The 21115-nt window shown below is 44.9% G+C and overlaps 1 protein-coding gene across 9 annotated transcripts in view; it reads left to right on the forward strand.

The window, feature by feature from the left end:
* Positions 1-21115, forward strand: part of LOC147712238 (scavenger receptor cysteine-rich domain-containing protein DMBT1-like) — a 685888-nt gene that overhangs the window by 309715 nt on the left and 355058 nt on the right. For all 9 annotated transcript variants that reach the window (XR_015295985.1, XR_015295986.1, XM_086922971.1 and 6 more), the window contains 2 exons: positions 209-523; positions 5889-5924. Coding sequence is in view for 7 of the 9 variants with exons in the window: in XM_086922971.1 (XP_086779097.1) it covers positions 209-523; positions 5889-5924 (351 nt within the window). In the remaining 2 variants the exon portion in view is untranslated. The remainder of the gene's footprint in view (positions 1-208; positions 524-5888; positions 5925-21115) is intronic.

Here is a 21115-nt window from a genome sequence, read left to right on the forward strand (position 1 = left end):
TTCTGCAGAGGTCTCATCAGAGTCCTTGGAGTCATGTTCAGACTAATCTAATCTTGCTTTTTGGCACTCGTTTTTGTAGCTTTCCTGGTCTCTGCAAGGGTTATACTTGATGTATTCAATTGATGGTCTTTTTATGATGTGGGATCGTCTTTGGGGAAACCCAATGCTGGTCAGTAGTACCGCTCATTATACTGCTCTTTTTAAACAGGTCATTTACATCTTCGGCTCGTGGGTGGATATCACAGATGTGAGGGCCGCGTTGAGGTACTGTACAACCATCAATGGGGGACCGTGTGTCATGACTACTGGGACTTCTCCGATGCACAGGTGGTGTGCAGACAGCTGGGATGCGGCCGGGTCTTGTCTGCCCCAACACATGCCTACTTTGGACAGGGCGCGGGGAGCATTCTCCTGGATGACGTACAGTGTGGTGGCTATGAAGACTACTTGTGGCACTGCAGTCACAGAGGGTGGTACAACCACAACTGCGGGCACTGGCAGGATGCCAGCGTCATCTGCTCAGGTAATTGTCAACAGCTTGTGTAGAGACTTGTGGGCCTCAGAGAGTAGCACTTATATGAAGCTACAGCTGGGAATGGATGTCTTGGTGTCAGTGAGCGGTGTAGAAGGGCGACTCTAGATGGAAAGTCTACAAGGTTTAAAGAGTGGTGCTGGAATGTGAGGTCTGCTGTGTGGAGATTGTTAATGACATGAGCAAACCTGCTGATAAAGCTGAGATTAGAAATAACTCGAAGCAACACCTTACTTCTGCAAAGCTGAAATAGGGTACTCTAGCCCTTATCGATCAATACATTTCCTCAAAGACAAAAAATGGTTAAATATTATTTTAAAGACATCTGCAGCAGCATGGATTCTCAAGAGGAGAAGTCAGGCAGCATCACCCACGATTGGATTTGTTGATTTAATGACCCGAGAAATGACTTGTGTGATCTTTCTAGCTTCCACTAAAGGCCTCTATGCCGTTTGACACAGACTTGTGCACATGTTGAGTAATCTTGTGATATCAGGGGGTTCCCATAGCTTAAGTTAGAAACTCCATGAGTGATGGTCGGAAATGTTTCTAAGTGGAGCCATTGTAGGGAAAGCAGAGGACACCAGAGGTGCCACGGGTATGTTATTGGCAGGGTGTTTCACGATACCATCACAGGCAGCTGTGTAGTGGACTTGATAGGTAGGGTGTGCTTATTTATAGTGTTTGAAAAAAGAGGAGGGGCAAGTTAAGAAACTTGATAGAGTGATCTAGTATTAGCAGCTTTGGTTCAATGAGAAGAGCAAACACATACATTTTGAGCACCGAGGAGCAGGAAGTGATGAAAGGCGAGTAGTGGAAGTTTATAACGGAAGGTCTCAAAATATATTAAAAGGGTCATGTGTCCACAAGAGCAACAAAAGGCTTATCAAGATGTATGTGGAAAGACTCAACAGAAAAGGGATTTTTTCCACTGTAAAGCTCATTTGTAAGGCCTCATTTAAGGTCTGAACCTATGGGCTGGTTACGATTGCACAAGGCCCATCACCGCCAGTTATGCGGTGGCGGTCCTTCCTCAATCCGACATTGCTTTTCCTCCCGCCACATTACAATGGCGGGGGGAATAGCGCTCGGACCTTGGTGGACGCAAAGACCGTCCGTCACAGACCACCACAGGCAATCGTTGCGATTGCCTGGCGAAGCGGTCTGCATCAATGAAATGGTGACGGTGCCTAGCAGATCAAAATACTGTCTCCAGCCAGCGTTTCCGTGGCGGGTACACCGCCATTGAAAGGCTGGTGGAGATTGGTTTCGGGGGCCCGTTGCGGGCCCTCCTTGTGTTGGGGGAAGATGTGGGTGCACTGCCACGTAGTGTAGGGAAATGCACAACATGCCATTTTAACATCACAGCGGGTGCTGATGTCAGCAGCACCCGCCGCAATTTTAAAATGCAGAATGCAACCACCATGGTGGCGGTCGCATCCTGATTTGCTCTGGGGGACTGCTGCAAGTATTGCGGACGGTCCCGGTCCCCACCACGATGGCAGATGGACTCCAGTTAGTCCGCCATCGTAATCGGCCCCCTAGTCTATTATATACAGCTCTCTAAGTTGTGGGTGGGCAATCTTTTTTGTGAACGTTTGGGATTATCTCTTGGAAGACTGAGCTCAGGTGCATGGGATTGAATACCTGGGGATATAGACAGACTGGAGTATAGTGTCCACGTCTTGGGGATATAATCCTTGGTTCACTGACAAAACGTTGATATAATAAATATCAATGAAAAAAAAATTGAGTAAAAAATATAGACAACAAAAATATCGACTCCGATATAAAATATAAAAAACAAAAATCTATAATAAATCAAAACATTAAACTATTAAAAAATATTTAAACTTACATTTCACAATTCAGTGGGTGCAACAGTAGGGAAAGTGTTGGATAGCAAAGGGGTAATATATGTACTATTCCTACTCCAGTGAGTGCAACAGTGGTGAAAGTGTTGGATAGCGGAAGGGTAAAATTTACTATTCCTACTCCAATGAGTGCCACAGTAAGGAAAGTGGTGGCTAGCGGAGAGGTAAAAATTACTACTATCACTCCAATGAGTGCAACAGTAAGGAAAGTGTTGGATAGCAGAGAGGCAAAAATTACTATTCACACTCCAACAGTTACAAAAATATATATATTAAAAATTAAGAACAATTATAAAAATAAATAAATAATATATAAAAAATTGGAAAAAATATATTAAATATATGAAAAGAAAACATATTATAATATAAATTACATATAACAAATACCTACAAATAATACATAAAATAAAATAATAAATGTAAAAAATATTATTTTAAACTAGAAACTATTTACACACAAAAACATTAATTATTACAAAAATGTAATAATTTTTTTTTCCTACCCTGTAACACCGCACCCATAACAATATACTTCAAAATGTTAAATTAAATTTACTTCAATAATTAACATTATTAATGATCAACTAAAAAAAAATATTAAAAAATCTAATGAACATTAATTAACTACACACGCTTTAACACTATAATGTCCACAACACACACCTAAATTAAACTATAGAATAATAAAACCCGATTAAAAATTATTTTTTTTAATCAAAAACTATTACTTCTAACAACTAATTATAAAGTAATTAAAATGTATTTAATACCCACCCTTTACCCCTTTAAATGTAAAAAACAACTCCCAAAAATGTAACAATTACCCTAAATAAATATCAAATAATTAACATTAACTAATAACTATATATTAATTAAATAAATGCTAATTACTTCCCATCCATTACCCCTATAAACACCACAACACACAGCTAAAATGAATTACAGAATTGCCATAATATGTTTTAATTAATTTAAATACTATCAATTGAATAATTATTAATACAAATAAAATAAGTTATTTAACACCCTTTACCCCTATAAACACCAAAACACACACCTGAAATGAATAACTCAATTACCATAATTAATTACCAAATAAATATTTATAATTAATTAACAACCAACTATCAATTCATCAATTAAAAGTAAATTACTTCCGACCCTTTACACCTATCAACACCAAAACACGCACCTAAATTAATTACCCAATTATCATAATTGATTTTCAATTAAGTACATAAGTAAATTAACAACCAATTATTAATTCAAATAAAAATACATTACTTCCCACCCTTTACCCCTATCAACACCAAAACATACACTTAAAATTATTTGCACAATTGCCATCATTAATTACATATTAAATCATTATTATTAATTAATAACACATTATTAATTAATTAATAATAAATTACTTGACACATTTAACACTATAACATCTCAATTAAAGAAATATTAATACATAAAACAAAATTAATTATTTAATATAAGTAAATTACTTCCCATCCTATTTCCCTATAAACCTACAACCCGCTACTGAACAAAAATCGCAAAATTCTAATAAAAATAAAATTAATACCTACTAAAAATGTAACACATATATTAAAAATACAAACAATTCTTATACAAAAAAAGACATCACATACATTTAAACCATATACTAAAATACATAACACTAATTAAAAAAATATTTTTAACAAATATGTTTTTGCAAACAATATTAAACACTTTGATATTTTTAAAATCAATATTACTTACCTTTATCAATATTTTTGAAAAAGGTATTCTTGCTGTCGATATTTCTGAACTACAATATTTCTGACTCGATATTTGTGCAACTCGATAATTTAAACTTAATATTCTGTCTGCACACCGTACTCCTAAACCAGGCTATATACATGATGCATGAATTAATCTACTTATTTCTATGAACAGAGGTTAATGAATTGAAACATGCTTGTAATGAAAGGACACAATGATTGTTTCCATTCTATTGCATTTTGGTATTTTGGTAGAGCAGGAAACTGTTTCAAGCTTAATGTAAAGATACAAGCCAAGCTTTGTTGATGTGGTGGCAGCCAATCAGATCTTATCTATTGATCTGTCAGCTTTGCGAATCCTCTGTGGCGTAAAATATCCATATTTGTGACCTTAATTTCTCAAAAACTACAGGACGGATTTACACCAAGTCACAAAAAGCACATTTGCTGGACCAAGATCTAGCTTTCTGCCAAATTTGGTGTAATTCAGTTCAGCCGATTTGGCTATAGCTGTGTCAAATTTTCCTAGAGAAAAATAAATGGGGAAAATGCATTTTGGGACTACCCCTTTTGCTCTTTCCCCATTTGATTTATCTCACCGAAACTTTCCAGGAAGGAGCTAAAGTGGATTAGACTTTTTTTGGAACGTTTCTTGATCCTTTGTCACATGGCACCAAAGTTATAAGTAAACCAAAAAATGTTTTCCTATGAAAACGTGATCCTTACTATAACTACCCAGTGGCCATACATATATGGCACCAACCCTCTTCTAAAGGGATTTATGACTTGGGGATGTTACTGATTACTGGGCAGATTTCAGTGGGTAGCTATTCTTTCCGACTGGTGATGCACATTGTGGTTTAATGTCGCTTTGCTCACTAATGACAAGTATCCTTTTTTGGACTCAGGGTTGGAACTTAGAGCACTCAGAATATACTTTAGCAGGTGATCAATGGTTGGAACTCAGATACAATATGAAACAAAGATAAAACACTCGGAAAGATAACTCTGCTGTATGACTGAATAATTGGGAATATATAAGGCTTTATTTCTAGCAGGAAAACGTAGAAATGTTATATTAAAAACACACAAAGTCCCTGCAGTTTCTGTGGATGAGGTGTGATCACAAATATTTTCCTGATGTTTATACAGTTGAGTAATATTTACATTAAGATGGGGCCTCTGGACAATTTTAGTCTATGGAGAAGTAATAGTAGATTAGGGATTAGTGGGCTTAGGGAACAGAGGGACAAGACAGGCAAGAACTGCAGACTCACTAACAGCAACAGTTTCAGCACGTCCTCACCCCTTTCTTCGCACAGATGTTAAGGGTTGACTGATACAAAGCATTGGTAGGTACTTGGAATCCTCAGCCTTCCTTTATTTGGAAGGCATTTAATATTTTGTCATGTAACATTTGCTTATGCTAGAAGCAAATTGTCTTCCTCCTTTCCTCGACCTAATCAGGGCAAAGTAATTATCTCTAGTATATATGCTTTCAGTTTGCATAAACTGCTGATCCCTATGACATATTTCTGGCCATCACAGAAAAGGGACAAAGAAAAGGGTGGTGACACACAACAATATTTCTCCAGTCAGGGAAGGAGAAATGGCACAACACCTATACTCAGATATTATTCATTTGTAATGAAATGTTGCAGCAAGTAAATGGGCCCGAGACAGATGCCTAACTTCACTTCTCTCTTGTTGCTTTTATTACAGAGCATTTCTCAACAGAAGAGCCACAAACATCAAGTGGTGGGTATCTGTTACATGTATTTCGTAGCTGTTTTATAACAAGGTGTTGTGTGCGGTCATATGTTGTAGCAATATCTCCAAGCACATTTTTTCATACAGGGAGACACCTTTAATCTAGACCTCAATAACAGCACTTAGCCTATTTAAGACTCGCTTAGAATGTGCTCTTCAGACTGGGATATTCATATCAGACTTCCTATATTTACAACAATGGGGCCTATTCCGATGTCGTATGGACTCAGGTCCGTCCGACATCGATCAGGAGCCGTAACCGACTGACCCACTGTCGTTGGTTATGGCCCTGCTAATACGATGCGACCGAACAGGGTTCGGTCGCACTCGTATACTTCACAATGCAGGCATGCATTCCGAGCGGAATGCATGCCTGCATTGAGAAAAGCAGGGGTGCAGTTCATCCCTGCAGCCTGAAATCGGCACCCCAAGGTGCCTGCCACCGGGTGCAGGGATTCACAGAGGGGCACCATTGGTGCCCCCAGGCTGCCATTCGGCAGCCTTGCACCCATAGGGGCCATGCCGGGGGCCCGTAGAGACAGTTTCAGATTGCCTTTTCGTGCCGGACACACCAGCACGAAGAGGCAGTGAAAAACTGCCATTGTACTCCCTCAGTCGTAAAGAGGCAACCGGGGGAGTACTGGAGGATTTCCGGAAGGCAGACGGGCTCTCTGAGCCCGTCGTAGGCGATCCGGGAATCCGAGTCAGATTTCATTCCGATCGAGCCCATCGGAATGGCTCGGTCAGAAAGGAATCCAGCTGGCACTGACCGATTCGGTCGGAAAGGCACCGAACATGGTTCGGAGCCCTTCCGACCGGAATCGGAATCGGCCCCAATATTTTGTGTGCTTTGTTTCCTTTAGTTTTCTAGGTTTCAGCCAAGCTGTTTCAATTTACTATGACGATTTGAAGTGTTATGAACAGCATGTTTATTTTCAATTTGCCTCTTTATTGGAATTCTATGTTCTCGTCTATGAAGGACTCATTATAGTTATTTTGATGTCATCTGTCAATTCTTAGGAACTGTGGAATCATTTTTTGTTGGCATAATTGCCATTCCTTTCCCTGCAAAGTGCTTCTATAGTCTTCTGTAAAAAAAATCGGCTTCCTCAACTAAATATTAATTTGCTGGAAAATGAAAACAAAGTCGAAAACTTTTTTTGAACTAAAAAACAAAATATTGAATTATTGCTGATTTCCTATTCATCAAAATGTTGTTGTTAAGCCTGGCATTTTTTGGAAATATTTCCCCATTATTTGGCCTTCTGGCCTCCTGTTCCAAAAGGCGCTGAGGACCTGGTCTGCACCCAGAAGATGGGAATGTTAATGTGGAGAATGAGCAACAAGGCCTGCATCTGGGATGGCTGGAGGAGCCAGCATTACCTGTGGGGCAGAGTTCAGCCTGAGGGGTGGAAGAGATCTCTCCATAGCTGGCAGCAGTTTATCCTGTAAAAGCCTGCCCCCTGCAGAATTGGAGGACAGGAGGGAAAAAAGTAAGCTAAAGATGGAGCTTGCCAAGCTCAAACTGGATTTGGAGAATGATAAGTTGGCAATGCAGAATGATAAATTGGCCATGGAGGAGAAAAGAATGGGGCCGATTTACAGAACTAACTTACGACAAAATCCTAAACTTACTACTTTTGGTATTCACAGAAGGCATTTATTAGTCTTAAGTTAGGATTTTGTCTTGTGTTAGGATTTTGTCCTAAGTTATGATTTAGTCTTATGTTAGGATTTTGTCCTAAATTAGGATTTTGCCCTAAATTAGGATTTTGTCTTAAATTAGGATTTTTTCCTAAATTACGATTTCGTCTTAAATTAGGTTTTTGTCCTAAATTAGGATTTTGTCCTTAGTTAGAATTTTGTGTTAAGTTAGGATTTTGTCCTAAATTATGATTTTGTCCTAAATTAGAATTTTGTGTTAAGTTAGGATTTTGTCCTAAATTAGGATGTTGTTTTTGTATTGCTTTTTGTATTGCGTTGTGACTGTATTTGCCTTGTGCCACTTGTTCCCTGCCTTTGCCTGTGCTTGTTTCCTCCCTCTCTGCTCGTTCCCTCGCTTATCCCGCTCCACGCCGCTGCGTCCCCTGCGGCCCTCCCCCATTGGGCCAATCCTCACACCCAGCCGCTTCTCCCTCCCACCTCCCCTTTTTATGGTGGCCGCTGGCGTGCAAAAGGTAAGTTCGTCTGCACCCGTCCGCGCCTGGACAGCACCCAGCGCCAGAACCCCTGCCCCCGGAGACACCTCTGCACCCGACTACACTATGACGCCAGTACCCTCCACGCACTCAAACCCGGACGAGAACACGCCTGCTACCGGGCCACACCGAGGCACACCCACGGGCCCTTCACCTGCCGCAATTGCAGCTTCACCAGCATCCAGCCAGCCAAACTGTCAAGCAAAGATCCCAACCACCTCCAATGCATCCTCCTCAACACCTGCTCCGCTCGCAAACACTGCATCGAACTCTGGGACCTCCTTGACTCAACCGCCCCCGATGTCGCCTTCCTGATGGAGACCTGGTGGAACACCAGCTCATCACCAGACATCGCCATAGCCATCCCAGAAGGCTACAAGATCTCCCGCAGAGACTGCACCAACGGAGTGGGAGGGGGTATCGCCATCGTCCACAAGAACACCATCAGAGTCTCGACCAACACTGACGACACCCTCAACAACTCCGAGCACCTGCACTTCCAGATACACACTGACCCCAACACCACCCTCAGAGGAACCCTCGTCTACAGAACACCCGGACCCCGACTACAGTTCAGCGAATCCATTGCCGACCTCATCAGCACCGACGCCCTCGCCTCTACAGACTACATCCTCCTCGGGGACCTGAATTTCCACTTCGAGGACAACAACGATGCCAACACCACCGCCCTAATCTAAAGCCTCGCCAACCTTGGACTCAGACAGCCCATAACAACACCCACCCACGCCGCTGGACACACGCTTGATCCCATCTTCTCCGCAAGTCCCCACGTCTCCTTCAACCACACCACTGAACCCCAATGGACCGTCCACAGATGCGTCCACTTCACCTTCAGGAAACCCACCACGCACCACCGCACCCAACAGAGGCCACGCCGCTGCTGGGGCAAGGTCACCGAAGACCAACTGACCACCACCCTCATCCTGTGACCACCCCCTGACCCCACCGACCCCGACACCGCCGCCTTCAACCTCAAACAATCGATCAACGACTGCGCCAAGACCTCACTCCACTCAGGACCCCCGCCGCCAACCACTCCAGCAAAAAAGCTACAAGGTTCACCGAAGACCTCCAGGCCTCCAAGCGCACCTGTCGAAAACTGGAGAAGAACTGGCCCTGCAAACGAACACCAAACAGCTACACGGCCCACAAGATCGCCACCCGTAGACACCACCAACTCACCAGGACCGCCAAGAGGACCACTTTCAAGGACCGCCTAGACAACAACGCACACAACAGCAAAGAGCTCTTCGACATCGTGAAAGAACTCTCCAACCCCAGCACCAACACTAACGACATACCCCCTTCTCAAGACCTGTGCGACTCGCTGGCCACCTTCTTCCACAGCAAGATCGCTGACATCCACAACAGCTTCAACTCCACGACCCCCACATCCACCGCCGAGCTCACCACCGCTGCGACCACCATCCGCACCAGCCGCCTGACCGCCTGGTCCAACATCAGCGAAGAAGACACCATCAAGACCATGAACTCCATCCACTCCGGATCCCTGTCTGACCCATGCCCTCACCACGTTTTCAACAAAGCCAGCACAGCCATCGCCCCCCATCTCCGGAAAATGATCAACATCTCCTTCGAGACAGCAACCTTCCCGGAAAGCTGGAAGCACGCCGAGATCAACGCCTTACTAAAGAAACCCAAAGCGGACCCCAAGGACCTCAAGAATTTCCGGCACATCTCCCTGCTCCCGTTCCTGGCGAAAGTCACAGAGAAAATTGTCACAGACAACTGACCCAATACCTCGAAGACAACAACATCCTGGACCCATCCCATTCCGGCTTCTGCAGCAGCCACAGCACCGAAACCGACCTCATCGCCGCCACCGACGACATCAGGGCCCTGATGGACGAAGGAGAAGCAGCCGCCCTAATCCTTCTGGACCTTTCAGCCGCCGTCGACACGGTCTGCCACCGCACCCTAACAGTGCGCCTCCACGATGCCGGAATCCAAGAGGAGGCCCTGGCCTGGACCACATACTTCCTCTCCAGCAGGACCCAGAGCATCCGCCTCCCACCCTTCCGCTCCAAGACCACCGAGATCATCTGCGGCATACCTCAAGGGTCCTCTCTCATCCCAACCCTGTTCAATATCTACATGGCTCCACTCGCCCATGTCATGTAGCCCATCAGCACAGCCTCAACATCATCTCCTACGCCGACGACACTTAGCTGATCATCTCCCTCAAGAAAGACCCTCTAACAGCCAAAGCCAACCTCCACAGGGGAATGAAGGCCATCGCTGAATGGATGAAGGACAGCAGGTTGAAGCTGAATTCTGACAAGACGGAGGTCTTCATCCTCGGCTCCAGCTCTCAGTCCTGGGGCGACTCCTGGTGACCTACCTTGCTGGGAACAGCCCCGAAACCCACCAACCATGCACGCAACCTGGGGGTCATCCTCAACTCCACCCTCTCCATGACCAAGCAGGTCAACGCCGTCTCCACATCCTGCTTCAACACCCTCCGAATGCTCCGCAAGATCTTCAAGTGGATCCCCTCCGAAACAAGAAAAACCATTCCCCAGGCTCTCGTCACCAGCAGGCTGGACTACGGAAACGCCCTCTACTCAGTAACAACAACTAAATTCCTGAGACGGCTGCAACGCATCCAGAATGCCTCAGCACGACAGGACAAACTTCTAATTTAGGACAAAATCCTAATTTTTAAGACAAAATACTAACTTAAGACACAATCCTAAACTTAATAGTTTTGGTATTCACAGAAGGCATTTAGTAGTCTTAAATTAGGATTTTGTCTTATGTTAGGATTTAGTTTTACGTTAGGATTTAGTCTTATGTTAGGAATTGGTCCTAAATTAGGATTTTGTCTTAAATTAGGATTTTGTATTAAATTAGGATTTTGTCCTAAATTAGGATTTTGTCTTAAATTAGGTTTTTATCCTAAATTAGGATTTTGTCCTAAATTAGGATTGTGTCTTAAATTAGGATTTTGTCTTACGTTAAACCTAAGACAAACTTAAGTTTAATTTAAGACAAAATCCTAATTTAAGACAAAATCCTAATTTAAGACAAAATCCTAATTTAGGACAAACTCCTAATTTAAAACAATATCCTAATTTAGGACAAAATCCTAATTTAGGACAACATCCTAATTTAAGACAAAATCCTAATTTAGGACAAAATCCTAACTTAAGACAAAATCCTAATTTAAGACAAAATCCTAATTTAAGACTACTAAATGTCTTCTGAGAATTCCAAAAGTAGTAAGTTTAGGATTTTGTCGTAAGTTAGTTCTGTGAATCGGGCCCAATGCTTTTTGCGCAGGAGCTGAGCTTGAAAGAGCTGGAGTTCGAAGCCAAGAAGGCTGAGTCCATCACAGATGGGGGCAGCATATCTTTACTGTACCAATAGGGGAAGGTGCAAATACCCAAAAGTTTGGTGCCTGATTATGGAGTGGGAGATGACATACATTGATGCTTTGTGGCATACGAGACAGCTTTGAAAATGCACAGGGTCCCTGAGAGAGATTGGAGGGGAGACATGTGGAAGCATTTCTCTGTGGAGGGGAACCTTGCTGGCTCTAGGAAAGGAGGACAAGACAAGGTACCTCACCTTGAAGGAGTCCCTAGCCAGGACATATGATCTGACCCTAGAGTGATATAGGCGGAAGTTATGGAAGTGTGTGAAACTTGTCCCTCAGACATCTGAAGAGTTTGTTGATTATTTCTGCAGGGCACTGGATGGTTGAGTGAAGGGCAGTGACGTAACAGATTATCAGGGGCTAGACAATGTGATTGCACAAGAGCACATGTTTAATCTTCGTTTACAAGAGCTGTGCCTGTACTTGATTGACAATAAGCTTTCTCACCCCAGGAAGATTGCTAGGGAGACACACTGCTGCATCAGCACCAGGGTCCACAAGAAGTTGTATGTGGGAGATCCTACCAAGGGTGGGGTGGGTCCCCAACAGAAGAAGGAGGGGGACACCGATATAAGTAAGGGGTTCTCCAAAGGGCCCAAAACTAGTTCCCAGGTTAATGATTCCCAACACCCTGTTGAGAAAAAGAAGTGGTTCCCTACAGGAAAGCCTACAGGGAAGTGACCCCCGAAGTATGTTGGATGTAATTAGGAAGGGCACTTCAAGGGGGATCCCAAGTGTCCCAAGTGGGCACAGCCCCCCACAGGTGGGTAGTCACAGGGGATAGCTAATGTAGCAATTGGGGAGGTGTTGGTCCCAGATAGTGGTGGGGATACTTCTGAGTTTACTCAGTTGTCCCTGGGTGACAGTAAAATGGTGTAGAGAACTCTCATTCCAGATAATACTAATAAGTATAGGCAATAGGTTACCATTAATAGGCAAAGGGTCGAGAGACACAGTGGTCAACATGACAACTGTCCGGTGTCATATGGTGTCTTCAAAGCAGGTAGTCCCTTATGTGGTCCAACAAGGACTTGTTGTAGGCAACAGTTAGCATTGATGTCTGGTGGCTCAGGTTCCCTTTGAATGGGAGGGGGTGGGCCTCAAGTTCTTTGATGGTACCTGTGACTATATTCACCCTTCCAGGATATGTTGTCCTATAGGTAGCTAGTTCACAGTGCCACCATAAGCCCCTATAAACCTAGCCTGGTAGCAAATGATTTCCCGCAACCTATGAACATGACAACCCTTGTCACCCCAGAAGTGTGGTAACAGATCTAAAACCTTTTCGCTCAGTCACTGGTGCTCTGGTACTCTCAGAGGAATATACAAGAAATACAATTAGGGACATTTTCAATATTTTATTGAACCAACGTGATCTTGTACAAAATATACATGCTGCAATGATCAATAGATAGAAGCAAATGAAAGTCACTAAGAGCACCTGAATGGTGAACAGAAGAAAAAACTCCACCATGGTGGTAAATCAATGTATATATGCAGGCATAAAATACAATATAGAAAATTGGTCGCAATCCCTAACCTAAGTGTCTAGAGTCAGTGTGTGTGTCTAGACAGGAATCACCATACTGGATGAACCAACCCCGGTTACCTGATGGGAAAAAAAGTCCCACTATTTGTCACGAGCTGGACTCTCTCACAAGCAGAAGTCACCAAGCTGCGTGTAGAGTCATCACCAATATGAGAGAAGAGCTCCTCTGACTAAACCTAGAAATGCTTGTTTTATAGAGAAAAGCATCCTTGTGAGTCCTGTGTAACACAGAATTGTTTTGGTCAATAGATAGCATGTCGCCCCATGGATGAAAAATAGAATGACTTTTCCACAATGTGACTTGGGACCTTGTTCGTGGTGTTCAGGGAATTGTGATAATGTTAGGTGAAGAAGAATCTGTAAGCAAAGCAGTTTCAGAGAAACTAATCCAACATTGTCACACACTCAAATGTGTGTTAAAGGTTTTTGTGTAAATGGGAAGGCAACTTAAGAAAAGGTGCCCATGATATAATATGGTGTTGGATCCAGGTGGGCCTACCTCAGACACATAACACCCGCTGCTCAGAGAAAGGGAAGACCCAAAAGCTGTCCAAAAGGCTAAGCGCTATAAAAAGACCATGGCACATAGAAAAGTCAATTTTATTAAAATTCTTTCAAAACAATCCTAATAAAAGGAAGTTGTGTAAGTTTGACACTCAGAGCACACAGAAAGCTATTCGCATAAAACGTATAAAAATTATGGAACTTAAAATTCAGTTTGTAAAAGTCAGGCCAAATTTACATTTTCAGACCAAATGGAATAGCCAATTGTTTATGAGGGAGATTACTTGACGTGATTCGTTTATGTAGTCTTTATTCTTGTAAGGTTTGCGGATTAAAATCTGTGTTTCTGTACTAGTTGGCTGTACAGTATTTATAGATGCAACACATAGAAGATACACTTTGTTGTTGTTTGTTAGTGTCTCCTATGCAAGAGAAGGTGCATCTTGAGATATTAAGGCTTGCATCTGAACTCCCTGAACAGTAGTGAGAGGAGACAGGTAGCTACCCAGGAGCCCATGTGGCTTACTTTTGAGAATCAGCCACATAGTGTGGTTAGATCAGATGAATGGAGACAAATCAAATGTCTTTTTGACCGGCAAGGGCAGAAGAAGCACAGTTCTGGTGCTTTAAAAAAGCCAGGAATGGTAATAGCTCTGTAAGATTGCCCACTCACTTTTTTTGCCCACAATTTTCTTTGTGACCAGATTCACAACATCTGGACTGAGCCAGGTCTTGTCAGCACTACCTTCACTTCTCCAGTGGCAGTGCATTTTACTTGGATGTTACTTTATTCGTCCCGCAGTTCTTGTAAAAAAACAGCCAAACGTTCATTGATGTCAAATGGTGTTTCTGCTGCCACTGTGCTGGGATTGTTGAGGTCTGGGACCTGCATCTTAACTCTCAAACAGGATCTCATAGTTAGTTGGACCACCCAAGAATTTTCTTGGTATGTTATTTGAGGCCCTCAGGGCCCCGTATGGGTGATGGACCAAACTGTGACTCGAGCCTAGGACCCTTGCTGTTAAGGACTGATTTGCGTTGCGGTTTTCCCTCTCCACTAAAGAATTTCCTTGGGATGATAGGTTGAGGAATATCGCATGGTCACACCCAAACTTCCCATGGCCTCTTAATAAGACTGAGAGCTAAACTCTGGCCGGAGTGTAATGTGGCAATTACGTATGTCTCGATAAAGACTTGCAGATCATTTATAACAGTTGATGCATCAAGAAACTGCTGTGGAAATACGCACAGGAATCTAGAGCAATAATCCACTGCTACCAAGATGACGTGTTATGGTAGACCCTTCATCTGCTGGTAGATGTCACATGTAAGGACAAAGTCCTTGGTCCGTTTGTAGAGACTGGGCCACCAATAGCCTAGCTGAAGTAATGAAATTGTAGCTACAACCCCCACGTGTGCAGAAGCCAGACTCTTGTGTGCAGCTAGTATCAACCGCAGTCTGTGATCTGTGTTTGGTATTACTTTATCCTCCACTCCAGGAGTGTGAGCATATGGTATGAATTGTGGATTGGACTTCATGCTACTGGGACCTTTGCTCTTGGACTCCTGGTTCTGGGCTGCTGACCTGCTTCTACACCACTGCTCGCCGGACCAGCTTCGCGGGTCCCGCTTCGCAGGGGAAGCCGCCGGGGAATCTGTGGAGCTGCTGTGCTGACAGAGGAGTGTTGGGGCATCTGCTCAGGGCTGCGAGCGTTCTGCAGGGACTACATCTCCCAGAAGTCCCTGCCTGGCCAATTTAGATCACCTGGCCCGCTCTCCCTGTTAGCCCCACCCCCTGTGCACAGATCGTGTAAAAGAGACTCCCTGCCTCTCACCTGTGGGACCCTTTGCTGGATTGGACTTCGTGCTACTGGGACCTTTGCTCTTGGACTCCTGGTTCTGGGCTGCTGACCTGCTTCTACACCACTGCTCGCCGCACCCGATTCGCAGGTCCCGCTTCGCAGGGGAAGCCGCCGGGGAATCTGTGGAGCTGCTGTGCTGACAGAGGAGTGTTGGGGCATCTGCTCAGGGCTGCGAGCGTTCTGCAGGGACTACATCTCCCAGGAGTCCCTGCCTGGCCAATTTAGAACACCTGGCCCGCTCTCCCTGTTAGCCCCACCCCCTGTGCACAGATTGTGTAAAAGAGACTCCCTGCCTCTCACCTTTGGGACCCTTTGCTGGATTCTACTTCGTGCTACTGGGACCTTTGCTCTTGGACTCCTGGTTCTGGGCTGCTGACCTGCTTCTACACCACTGCTTGCCGGACCCGCTTCCCGGGTCCCGCTTCGCAGGGGAAGCCGCCGGGGAATCTGTGGAGCTGCTGTGCTGACAGAGGAGTGTTGGGGCATCTGCTCAGGGCTGCGAGCATTCTACAGGGACTACATCTCCCAGGAGTCCCTGCCTGGCCATTTTAGATCACCTGGCCCGCTCTCCCTGTTAGCCCCGCCCCCTGTGCGTCACACCTAACCTATAATAGTGGTGTCTACTTCCGCTGCACTGGAGCGCGTGGGAGTGTCCCGGGAGAAGCCCGGGACAAGGGCGGGACCGTCTGTGGCCGTCAGGGGCCAGAGGAGGCCGGGATGGGCCTACCCTCTAACATTGTGCCTTTATTTTACATGATATAGTCGGTTATCAGGAAATACCTGGTGTTTGCATATATATTATTGTTAATCCTATAGTTTCTTGACTGTGATGTATGTCTTTGAACTCAAACCCAACTGCTCTGATCCCCACTCAGGCCGAGGCGGGGCCAGTTATCCTGGGCCCTTTAGACAAATATTTCAGTCGGGCAACCCAAGATATTGACAAAGAAATAGCTTTGGCCGAGAGGCGTAGGTTATCCATTGAACTCCTTCAAATTCCCTTAGAGAAAAGCCCCAAGGTTTCCCTGCATTGGCATTGGTTCCTCCCTTGTCATCTTTAACCCTGCCAGTTGTATTGGAAACGCCTTATGCCTTTCCCCCTTCACCAGAGCTGTTGGCTGGCTCGTCTGTGGGCCCCATTGAGCCTATTTTTTCGCCCTCCTCCCACACATTAACAACCAGTTCACCTACAGTGCAGGTGATTACTGCCCAAGCGAGTGTGCCCATTTCGTCCCCCACCTCGCCCTTAACAACAACTGGTTTATTTCTAGGGCAGGTGACTACCGCCCAGTTAAGTGTGTCGGCTCACATTGATAAAACTAAACCAAGTATTAAAAGGAAAAGAAGTGCTGCCCCGAAGAAGTGTACTCTTTCCAAACACCCGAAAAAATAAGGAAGGTTGGAGTAGCCCTGCACCCTCCTAGTGAGCCTATTGGGGCTGCCCCTGGTGGGGAAGACCCTACTAAGGATGGAGTTGTTTTGGTTAGTCCTGCATCTACTACGAATGTCCCTTCGGCGATGGGATTGGCTGAGACATTATCTTCCGCTCCAGTTCTGCTTCTCGAGTTGGAAAGGTTGATGAGGTCTCTCCTGAACCCTATCGAGGAACGAGTTAAAAAACTAGCTGATCGATTAGATCATTTTGAGCAGGCAACCCTAGATAACTTCTTTCTACCAAAGCCCTAATCAAGTCCCATCCCAGGACTGGGGGAAGTACCAACTCTATGAAACCAAATGTCCAGGCCAATGGTGTGTCCATTGTGGTGCCCTCTCTGCCTATATTTAGCATTGCTTGCAAGCCTCAGTCGAAGGGCCAAACCCCTAAGACTAACTCAGTTTTGTTGGACCGCCCAAGTAGTAATACTAGCAAACAAACCAAGCTGCCTGATACCATGGCTATGGGTAACAAGTTGACTTCTAAAAATGGTAATCCTGTCTTTAATGGTTTGCAGCCTTTACCAAGTAGCTTAAAACCCCATTCTGGTGTCCCAGTTAGGGGTAACAAAGACTGTTCCAATATCAAAAACACTGCATTGAGTTGTTCCCAGCCACTACCAAGCAGCTCAACAACATGTCCTGCTGCTCCTGATATAAGCCGGCCTATTAACCTCCTGGTGAGAGCTCCGCGTAGGATACCTCCCATGAATCTCACCCCGGACTCTTACCCCTATGTGGTTGTCCTCACTAATGTACCACCTCTGTTGGCCGGGCAAAGAGAATCCTTCCAGATGCTAAAGAACAAGGTAATGCACTGGTTGAAGGCAAATAGACCATTGCCCGGGGAAGTGGACGGGCTGATTATTGGAGTGAGACGAACAGATTGGATAGGTTGCACTCCTAAGAACCTGGGGGGGGAGTGTATAGTTGTTAACTTTCAAGATCCTAGGGTGGCACGTTTGATTACGAAGCAAAATTGGGGCCCAAGTAGTGGTGGAATTGGTGTTGTTGATCTTTCATTTTTTTACCCAAGACCAACAGGTATACAATTTGGAATGATCAGTGAACCAGGTTGTTTTAATAATTTCCCCTCCCAAGGGTTTGCACCTTTTACTGTACACTCTCAACGGGGCAACTTCCATAACGGATTAATGTATAATCAATTTGAAGTGATGAATGATCTAGGGTGGAGCTATTGACCAAGTTCCGATTACTGCCAAAACAACAGGGAAAGTATGTCCCGTAGGGAGATATGTGGGAAACCTGTGTTAACTGTTTTGTCAAAAAATGTGGCAGCAAATGAAATGAGAACTTGTGGGGAGACTATGATTTTGGATGAAACTTGTGGGGAGTGTATTCCTACTTCCGGGGACTCCGAAAGAGAGGTATCAATTATATTAAGTACTGTGGACACCCAGGAGGTTGATCATAGCATGGAGGATATCACCCGAGGGAGGGCGGATGGGCGAAATGGAACTAGGGTGTCCTGTACAGGAGAGTTATCTATGGATAGCCCCGGGAAGCTCCTCTCATGGAACATCGCGGGGCTGAACAGTAAGCTGACGTCCCAAAATTGGATTGATTTCATTAATGGTTTCGATCTCTGTTTATTCCAGGAGACGTGGGCTTGCGACCCTATATTTCTTCCTGGTTATTTAAATTTTTCAATTCCAGCCATTAGAGGTTCTAGGGGCCGACCGATGGGAGGCCTGACTATTTGGGTTAGGCAATGCCTTCAGTTGACAATCAAAGTGGTGGATCTGGGTTGTAAAGACATCCAAATGTTAAGAATAACCTCAGAAAAGCGTGGAGGGATAGATTTGTATAACATTTATGCCAGGGGTAGTACCATTGGGAGCTCTCCCATTTTAGAGGCACTGTCCACTTCCCTGGAATCTCAGTCTTTGGGTAACAAAGTTGTAGTAGCTTGTGACCTAAATAGGACCTTTGAACCATTGGATAGTTCGGACTATCCCCTAGGGCATGAAGAAGATACACAGTGGGGTGTTCCGACTTTACATCTGGTTCCTGTCAAGCGATGGACGAAAGATATATTACAACTGAATGCCATCTGCTTGGAACATGGTTTGAGAGCCCTAAATGGGAGGGTGAAGGGCATCAGGGCAGGTGCTTGTACATTCGACAATGGTCATGGTCAAAGTCGGATAGATTATGTCCTTTACAGCCTTAACTTGTGGCAGTTGGTATGTGACATGAAAATTGAGGGTAGACTAGAAAGTGACCATAATCCCCTCTGTGTGTCTCATGATTGGGGGGGGGGGGCCCCCAATTAAGTAATGGCCTAATGCCTACTATGGCCAATGACATTCGCAGACTTAACTGGCCGAGAGTACTAGCGAATGCAGAGGCTATGAACTTTATAAGTTCTGAAGTGGATACTGCAATTGTTCTTTTGGAGGCTGCAAATCCTGTAACCCCAGGTTCAAGGGAAATAACGGACATACATAACAAGCTCTTTTCCACCTAAACCAGCTAGTTGGTATAACCACCAGTGCAGGGAAGCCAGGCTAAGCTTGGGATATGCAATTAGGAATAGGGTAGCGATTGGTGAGGCCAGGAAGCACTATAAGGCTTGTGTATTACTGGCAAAAAAAAGATGGGATGAAAACCACTGGGCTGAGCTAAAGGAGGCCGCAGGGGCGAAGGATTCCAGGTTGTTCTGGAATATTGTCAAGTGGGGTAGAGGAGGACTTCCAAACAAACCTGATAACAATGTCGCAGAGGGTGCCTGGGTGGATTATTTTGAACCGCAGTACACTGAGTCAACGGAGTTTAATGACGTGAAGGTAGTTTCAGCTGTATTCCCTACAGGGAATTTATTTTCCATCAAAGAAACTGAAGCTGCAATAGGCGCTGCCAAAGGGGGAAGGGCCCCGGGTTTAGACGGGATACCCTCTGATGTTTTTATAAATGACAAGGCAAGGTGGGCTAGGTATATATTTCTCCTAGGAAATGCAATTGCAAAGGGAACAGTAGTCCCGGAATTATGGAAGGGAGCAACTTTTATACCCATAAATAAAAAAGGAGATCTGTCCCTTCCGGCCAATTATAGGCCGATAAGCTTGATTGCCACTATCCAAAAAGTGGTGGGGAGAATGGTGGTAAACAGGCTAATGGACTGGGTAGATGAGGAAAATGCCCTGTCCCCATATCAGGCTGGATTCCGGCGGGCAACAAGCACCGACGATCAGGTGTTCCGTATTGCTCTGCTGCAGTGGGGGGCGGTGGTCCTTGGTGAGGGCAGCCTGTATGTCGCTTTTGTTGACTTGCGGGCTGCCTTCGACCTGGTCCCAAGGAGAAAGCTCTGGGCAGTCCTGAGTGATATAGGCCTTCCAGCTGAGTTGCTCACCCTGATAATGAGGCTACATGAATGTAACTTCGCCAAAGTCCAGTGGGGCACGAATGGTGAATCATCTGCCGATTTCCCAATTGAACGCGGAGTACGACAGGGGTGTGCTATGGCCCCCCTGCTTTTTTCCCTTTTTCTTTACGGAATTGTGGCTAGGATGCTGGATGCCAGTGTCGACGCACCTTCGTTGGCGGGCGTCAGGGTTCCGATCCTGATGTTCGCCGATGATACGTTGGTTTTATCTAAAACACCGGCAGGCTTGCAGCGAGCCCTAAACATCTTTGATCTCTTCTGTGGGGAACATGGCCTGGAAGTTAACGTGGGTAAGACCAAGCTGATGGCCTTCTCATCTAAGCATAGACACCGGCCCAAAATACTTTTGAATAACTGTGAGTTAGAGGCTGCTTCTGTATTTACATATCTAGGGGTACAGATAGCAAATAATCTAAAATGGTCCGAGCATGTTGAAATGGCAGTATTGAGGCACCAACAGTTTTCGGGGGTACTCCGGGTGGAACACAAAAAGTCAAAATCAAAGCCCATAAAACCAGTCCTAGCAGTATATGACGCTAAGGCTATTGGGTCTGCTCTATATGGGGCAGAGTTATGGGGCTTTGATAGGCTTCTCCCTCTACAGATATCGGAGAATAGGTTCCTAAGGGGAATTACAGGTCTCCCCCAGAGTACACCACTGATCCTGCTTGGTCTTGATCTAGGGAGAAGATCAGTTAGTGACCGAGCGCGATTGCGCCCGATCCTTTACTGGAGACGCCTCTGGACTACCCCGGTGATAAGGCACTACGCAGAGGGGTTCCTTGCCATAATCAAAGCTGACATC

The sequence above is a fragment of the Lissotriton vulgaris genome, chromosome 5, assembly GCF_964263255.1.
Source record: "Lissotriton vulgaris chromosome 5, aLisVul1.2, whole genome shotgun sequence".
Taxonomy (NCBI): domain Eukaryota; kingdom Metazoa; phylum Chordata; class Amphibia; order Caudata; family Salamandridae; genus Lissotriton; species Lissotriton vulgaris.